The sequence below is a fragment of the Phoca vitulina genome, unplaced genomic scaffold, assembly GCF_004348235.1.
Source record: "Phoca vitulina isolate PV1807 unplaced genomic scaffold, GSC_HSeal_1.0 scaffold52, whole genome shotgun sequence".
Lineage (NCBI taxonomy): Eukaryota > Metazoa > Chordata > Mammalia > Carnivora > Phocidae > Phoca > Phoca vitulina.
The window spans coordinates 5,467,559-5,475,102 of record NW_022589755.1 but is presented as its reverse complement, the minus strand read 5'-3'; the positions used below and the strand labels follow the sequence as shown (position 1 = coordinate 5,475,102).

The 7,544-nt window shown below is 50.6% G+C and overlaps 1 protein-coding gene across 1 annotated transcript; it reads right to left on the bottom strand.

Moving 5' to 3' along the window:
- Positions 1–2,614: 2,614 nt before the first annotated feature.
- On the bottom strand, positions 2,615–7,042 carry KLK14 (kallikrein related peptidase 14). Its single transcript, XM_032388007.1, has 5 exons — positions 6,988–7,042; positions 6,002–6,173; positions 3,645–3,898; positions 3,371–3,507; positions 2,615–2,767 (listed from the first exon to the last, which is right to left on the bottom strand). Exons 1-5 carry the CDS (start codon positions 7,025–7,027, stop codon positions 2,615–2,617), a joined length of 756 nt encoding a protein of 251 aa, XP_032243898.1. The 5' UTR covers positions 7,028–7,042.
- Between the last annotated feature and the right edge of the window lie 502 nt (positions 7,043–7,544).

The following is a 7,544-nucleotide window of genomic DNA, read 5'->3' as shown; positions in this document are numbered from 1 at the left end:
CTACTTTTATTTAGCTTTATAGGATGCAGGCTAAGAATCACAGCATGGGCTGTATTTTCACCTTACTGGGGGCCCGAATCTACCCCAATACACAGCTGCTCTTGTCCTCTTTCCTCCACAGAGCTTGTATGGCTGTTACATATGAGAGCCAAGCTGTGTCTGCATCACCTGGACAGAAGGTGCAGCCTTCATGTCCCAACAATCTTTGGAGCTGCCGTAACCACGTGGGTCCCAGACCCACCGCCTGAGAATTCTCGGACCCTGTGCTGCGCCCCCACGAGAGAGCAAGTGAACCCTGGTGAGACCACACTGCCTTCTACTCTAGCTGAGCTCTGCAGTATCCCAGCGCAGAACCATGAAGAGACAGACGCTAGGATCATCGGGTCATTCCTAGGCAGACCTGTCGTGTGTGCGCTGGAAAGGATTTAACCAAAAAAGCTTTTGCCAATTTCTATGGTGTAATACTCCTGCTTGGGCTGGTATCAACCTACCAGTGCAATGTCACTGGGCACAGAGTTGGAAAGAGATGTGAAGAGCTCACAGTTATAGACGTAATACAACAGACAAACATAAATTCAAAACATAACTATTAGCGAAAATAATTAGGAATTGATGAATGTTGAGTATTTATTGACCTTCTTTTTATTTTTTTATTTGTTTTAAAGATTATTTATTTATTTATTTGAGAGAGAGAATGAGATAGAGAGAGCATGAGAGTGGGAAGGGTCAGAGGGAGAAGCAGACTCCTTGCTGAGCAGGGAGCCCGACCCGGGACTCGATCCCAGGACTCCAGGATCATGACGTGAGCCGAAGGCGGTCGCTTAACCAACTGAGCCACCCAGGCGCACTATTGACCTTCTTTTTAATATTCATTATTTAATTGTAAGTTTATGTAATTTAATTTTTAATAATGGTTGTGTTTACCACCTGGCTCTCACAATTCCTAAAAATTGACCAATTGGCTCTTTTGGGCTGGTATTGAGCTGGTTCTGGCACTCTCTTCTTTACTTTACTTTTATTTTATTTTTTAAAGGTTTTATTTTTAAGTAATCTCTACACCCAATATGGGGCTTGAGCCTACAACCTCCAGATGAAGAGCAGCATGCTTCACCGACTGAGCCAGCCAGGCGCCCCTCTACTTTACTCTTAAATTGTGTTTGTTGTTTCTTGTCTGTCACCTCCTGCTGGAGCCCAAGCTCTGTGAGGGGAAGCATTTAGATTCATCTGGCTTCTTCACAGCTCAATTCCCAGCACCTAGAACAATGCCTGGTGTACAGTAGGAGCTTAATAAATAGTCTTTGATGAATGAAAGAAAGAGAATGAGATTCGTAACACAATGGCTTCGTGTAAATTAGAAGCAATAGCTTGTGAGGAGGCATGTTTTGCAAGGATGCACGGTATTCAAGGCCATTTGTGTTGGTGCCTGTGGGGAGGGAGGGGACTGGAGCCAGGGATGACAGATGGAATAAAGAAATAAAATGAGAGCAGGTCTCTGCCAGGACTTGAATTCCAGAGGGTGATTGACTTAACTCTCCTCACCTGAGATCTGATTAGGAAAAAGAGACCTTTTTATTTGCATAGGGTTTTCCAGGAAACAAGGTGAGTCTTTGCCTTCCCTGCCCTGGACCTTAGCAGTCCCTGCTCACAGGAACCGGAGTTGAGCCCGGGCTCAGGGAGGGCAGTCTTGCTCAGGGTCAGGCTGCAAGGCTGGGTGTTTTCTTCTGTCACACCAGACAATGTGGCTGGGGAGTGCCCCCAGGGAGCAACATGCACCCCATTCAGCCACTTGTCAAGAACAAGGTTCCTGGCTGGGCACAATTAAGCCACGGTAGGCATATCCGTAGGATGAATTAAATGAACTGATGAATGGAATTTAGGATTCTCCAGTTTTTATTATTATTTATCTGGTTTTTATTTTTATTTTATTTATTTATTTATTTTTGAAGATTTTATTTATTTATTTGACAGAGAGTGAGAGAGAGCACAAGCAGGGGGAGAGGCAGAGAGAGGGACAAGCAGACTCTCCGCTGAGCAGGGAGCCCAATGCGGGGCTCGATCCCAGGACCCTGAGATCATGACCTGAGCCAAAGGCAGACGCCCAGCGACTGAGCCACCCAGGAGCCCCTATATATCTGGTTTTTAGAGACACTAAGAGTTTTGAAAATGTCTTCTTTGGGGTATGGGGCCAGTTTTGTGCTTTCATGGTCCTGTTCCTGTACCTAAGGGGCCTTGAATAATGATGTTGTGGGGGTGTGGAGAGAAATCCTGAAAGAACATCTCTGGGAAAGGAGAGTTCTGGGCCAGGAGTCTGGATCAAGAGGCTGGGGGCCAGGACTCCTGGGTCTGAGGGAGGAGGGGGCTGGAGGCCCGGACTCCTGGGTCTGAGGGAGGAGGGGGCTGGGGTCCTGGACTCCAGGGTCTGAGGGAGGAAGGGCTGGGGGTTTGGACTCCTGGGTCTGAGGGAGGAGGGGGCTGGGGGCTAGGAGGGGGCTGGAGGCTGGGACCCCTGGGTCTGAGGGAAGAGGGGGCTGGGGGCTGGGACCCCTGGGTCTTGAGTGGAGAGAGTAAGGTCTGGGGAAGCAGGTGGGCAGCTGATACTTAGTTACACCAGCAATCATTTGCTCCGTATGGTTTTCTGGATCCAGGTTTGGTACTTGCACAGGTTGGTGTAGACTCCGGGATAGCCGGGCAGGGCACAACGTTCCATCCCCCAGGACACAAGACCTTGGAGCTGTCCTTTGCACACCAGGGGTCCCCCTGAGTCACCCTGAAGGGAAGAGGCCGAGATGGAGACACCCATGGACAGATGGTCAGAGCCACGGGTGTGGAAAACCCAGAGGCAAAGATGAAGAAGGAGGTGGGCTGAGACCACCCCCCCCACCCCCCGCAGGGCTCTGGAGATATCAGCCCGAAGAGTTGGGGTCACTGCCTTCCCTCTTCACTGGTTCCTGCTGTCTCTGCCTCTTGGGTCTCACTGAGCTGCTCTAGAAAACTGTGTATGCCTCTTTATCTCCCCGTCTCTTGAGTCACCTCTCAGGAAAGGTCTCTAGAATCCCTTAGCACAGATTTCCCAGTGCCCATATGTACTAGCAGCAACGAGAGCACTGCTCTGCACTCTTTCCATGGACTACCATCTCATTCCACCACCTGCCCTAAGAGGAGCTACCCCCATCTGACAGATGAGAAAACTTCGGCACAGATGGATTAGGTCTGTTATCCAAGGGTGGACACCTAGGAGGCAGCCCAGCCATTACAATCTGTCTCAGTCTCTGGGGAGGCCTCCACTGATTTTCATGCTCCTGAGATCCTTTGATACCCAAGTTCCAGCCCCAAACAATCCCCCTCCTTCGGCTCTGCCCCCGGGCCTCACCTGACAGGAGTCCTTCCCACCTTGGGGAACACCTGCACAGACCATGCCAGGAGTGACAGCTTGGGAATAAGCCTGCCGACACTCCTGATCCGAGGAGATGTTGATGTTCACACATTGCAGGGGGTTGGGGTACCTGACTGGAGGGCACAGAAAGGTTACAAGTGGGGGTTTACCTCCCAACAGGACCAGGAGTCTGGGGACCCACCTCCTCCTCCCTCAGACCCAGGAGTCCAGGCCCTCCAACCCTTCCTTCCCAGGACGCAAGAGTACTCACCAATGGGGCTAGATGTGGTGCCCCAGCCTGACACATGGCAGGGAGTCCCTGGGCTGGCACAGGAACTGGCCACGGTGATGGGCCTCACCGCCCTCCCCAGCCGAACAGGCCGCTTCAGCTGCAGCAGCATCAAGTCGTTATTGTGGGTCCGGGAGTTGTACTGGGGGTGTGGCACCTGGCGAACCACACGCAGCACCTGCTGGGTGGCCTCCCAATTCCTCAGGTTGTGCTTGCCCAGGGCTACGTGAAGGATCCTGGCCCATAACCCCCAAAAGTAGCACTGCTCAGGATCTGACCTGGAGACCCCTCTGCACCCTCTGGCCCCATTCCCTTACCTGGTGATGAATTTTCCACAAGTCTGAACTGCTTATGGAGCATTCAGTGGACTCCTGTGCTCTTTCCCATGGCCTGGGCATTCTCTCTTGAGCCAATCCCACCATCCACCCCTTCCTCTCTTGAGCTATGCTATGGTTTCTGGCTTGAGTGTAAGGTGATAGTTGGGAGTTCTTGGCTCAGTGCTGGGTTCTAGGCTCTGAGTTCCAAGTGAGACTCTGGGCTATGGCTGTAGGCTCTAAATAAGGATTGATATCTTGGAGTAGGCTCCAGGGAGGCTCCATCCTGGTTCCAGCCTGGCCTCTGGGTTCTAGATATCTTGAACTTTTGAGTCTAAGCTAGGATCTGGGCTCTCTAGATTGAGCCTGGATCATGGCATACTTTCTAGATATGAGTGTGAGATTCTGGTGTTAGGATAGGCTGTGGGTTCTATTTTGAGCTCTGTGTTCTGGTTTGAGTCTGGGTTCTAGAGGTTGATTTGAGCTTTTAGTCTTAGGGTAGTCTCAATTCTATATTGAGCAATAGATTCTGGACATGGATACGAGCTTCAGTTTCTAGGTTGTGTTCTGGGTTCTTGCTTAAGTTCTGGTTTATGACCTGGGTTTTAGACAATGGTTTGGGCTCTGTGTTTGAGCTTAGGGTCCTAAACATCAGTCTGAGTTCTTAATTCTTGGCTAGGCTCAGTCTCATATTGAATTACAGTTATGGTCTGGGCTCTTGCTTCTAGACTCTGGTCTGAGCCCTTGACCTCAGATTGAGCTCTGGGTTCTAGATGGAGCTCCAGGTTATGGCTTGGATCCAAGTTTCTTGATGTTGATTTGCATTCTGAGCTTTGCATTCTAGACTCTGGGCTGAGTTCTGGGCTCTAGGTTCTACATCAAACTTTAGTTTATGGCATTAGATCTGGTTTATAGGCATTGGGTGGGCTCTTGTCTGGGATCTGTGTTCTAGGTTTAGGTCTAGACTCTTGGAGGGGTTCTGAGTTCTGTATGGGACTTCAGATTATGGTCTGCATTCTGGGATTTAGCACTGGGTTGAAGTTTGGGTTCCAGGCTGCTAAAAAAGGAGCTGTAGACCAGACTCTGAATTGAACATTGCATCTAGAATAGGTTCTGGTTCTGTCTATCCTACACTCTGAGCTATATGTTCTAGCTGTAAGCAGGGTTCTGGATTTATGGTTGGACTGCAGGTCTGGATTCTAAGTTTTGAGAGGGGTCCTGAGTTTCTGAATGTAGACTGTACCCTAAACTGAACCACCAATCTGGAATGGGCTCTTAATCTTAGTCTCTATGTAGAGCTTGGCCTTTAGATAGATCTCCAGATTATGTTAGGTTCTAGGTTTTGTGTGGGACTCTAAGCTGGCATATGGGTTCTAAATTGCCAATCCGCTTTCAGAATCTAAACTGAGGGACACTTGGGTGGCTCATTCGGTTGAGCGTCAGACTCTTGATTTTGGCTGGGGTTGTGGGATCGTGGAGTCCAGCCCCACATTGGGCTCTGCTCTCAGCTTAGAGTCTGCTGGAGATTCTGTCTTTCCCTCTGCCCCTCTCCCTACTCATGCTCAATCTCTCTCTAAATAAATAAATAAATAAAATTTTCTTTTTTTTAAAGATTTTATTCATTTATTTGACACAGGGAGAGAGACAGCTAGAGAGGGAACACAAGCAGGGGGAGTGGGAGAGGGAGAAGCAGGCTTCCCGCTGAGCGGGGAGCCCGATGTGGGGCTCGATCCCAGGACACTGGGATCATGACCTGAGCAGAAGGCAGATGCCTAACGACTGAGCCACCCAGGTGCCCCAATAAATAAAATCTTTAAAAAAAAAAGAATCTAAACTGAGCTCAAGATTTATGGCTGGATTCCATATTCTGAGCTGTGTTGGTAATTCTAGGCTCTTATCTAGACCCCAAACCAGGACCCAGCTACTACATCAGGTTCAACACAATGTTCCAGGTTCTTAGCTGAGCTCTGGGGCTCTAGACTCTGGAATCCACTTGGCACAAGAATAGGGGAGGGGGGTACTCACGGTCGTGCACAGTGAGCAGCAGTGATGGCCCACTGGCCTGAGAGCAGGGCCCCTCCACAGAGGAAACGACGAAAGGGACCTGCCAGTAGGGCTGCCTGCCATGGCTGGGAGTTCTGGATGCATGTATAACCACCAATTATCTTGTTCTCATCCTCTTGGCTCTGTGCCATGGCTAGGAACAGGCAGGGGTGGGGTGGGGAAAGCAGATGAACAAATGTTCTCCACCCCTCAAATCTCTAGGATGTCTGGGATCCACAAATCCCCTTTCTTTACCTACCCCCTAAACCACCCACCTCTATCTGCCCCACGCAGTATGACATATGCCCAATGTTGTCCCCATTATTGCCCCAACACAATCAGGGAGTTTTCTGACAATCCCCCCATCACCTCCATAGTATATTACTTGATCCCACGGCCACCTCATCCAGGGCACTGACATATCTACTACCCTTGACTTTACTCTCCCACGAATAGTTTCTATCATCACTTCTCACAACATACCACAATTCCCCCATTAATCCTTCTCCAACACATTCAAGGAGCTCCCTGTCCTTTTTCCAACCTTCCCACTCTTATGGCCCCCCAGGACCCACCGTCTCACCCCACATCCACTCCATCTGCCAATCCATGCCCCTCCCCATGAGCCTACCTCCCTACATCACACCCCACCCCCCTTCACCACCAACAACATGCTGTCTTTCCGTTAGTTCTGCAGCCCTCCTTTTAAATAAAACCCAGACAAGCCTGGACACTTCTCCACAATTCCTCACTTATTTCTCCCCATCTCCTTTAACTCCTGTACCCTGATATCTCCTGATATCTCCATAGGCCCCCTCCTAAGGGCTCCTCAGCCACGACCCCCAAAACCACACCCATGCCTTCTCACCAGGTCACCCATGAGCCCACTGGGTCCCTGGGAACCCTCCCTGTCTCTTCTCAGCATCTCCAGGGGACTGTCCATACCCCAGACCCCACTGCTGTCTTACCTAGAGCCACGATCTGAAGTGCTGTTAGCAGGAGGAACATTCTGGGGGCTGGGGTTGGGTTCTGGCAATGCAGAGAGAAAGTGAGAGAGACGCAGGCTGCAAGAGACCCAGAGTTTGAGGAACAGAGACAGAGAGGGCCTTAAACAGAGACCAAGACCCTTAGAAACATGGCTGTGCCTTTGTGTGTAGAGGAGGTGGGGGTGGTGTCTTGCCTCCCTGTCACTCCATGGAGGCCTTTTATCCTTGGTCTGGGCAACTGGCCCTGCCCCCCACCCTTCTCCTGACTTTTTTTTTTATAGCCCAGTTCTCATTCCAGGGCTCCCTAGTCCTATCTCCTCCCTCCCCTCTCTGGCCAGAGAAGCAGCCACCACATTAATGAGAACCCGCCCAGTGAAGGTGTTTAATCTGGGAGGAACCCAGGGAGGCGGCACCCCAGGGCAGGGTGGACAGTGTGGGGGGCTCAGGGGAAGGTGCTGGGAGGGGTGGGGGGGTGGGGAGCAGAGATACAGAGAAGGCTGGGAAATGAAAAAGAAGTCACATATGTAGGTGGAGAGCCA

Coding starts and splice junctions, on each gene's coding strand:
- KLK14 (XM_032388007.1), bottom strand. CDS start 7,027: ATGTTCCTCCTGCTAACAGCACTTCAGATCGTGGCTCTAG. Junction 6,174..6,987: donor ACTTCAGATCGTGGCTCTAG/GTAAGACAGCAG, acceptor GCCTGTTCCTAG/CCATGGCACAGAGCCAAGAG. Junction 3,508..3,644: donor CACCACATCTAGCCCCATTG/GTGAGTACTCTT, acceptor TGTGCCCTCCAG/TCAGGTACCCCAACCCCCTG.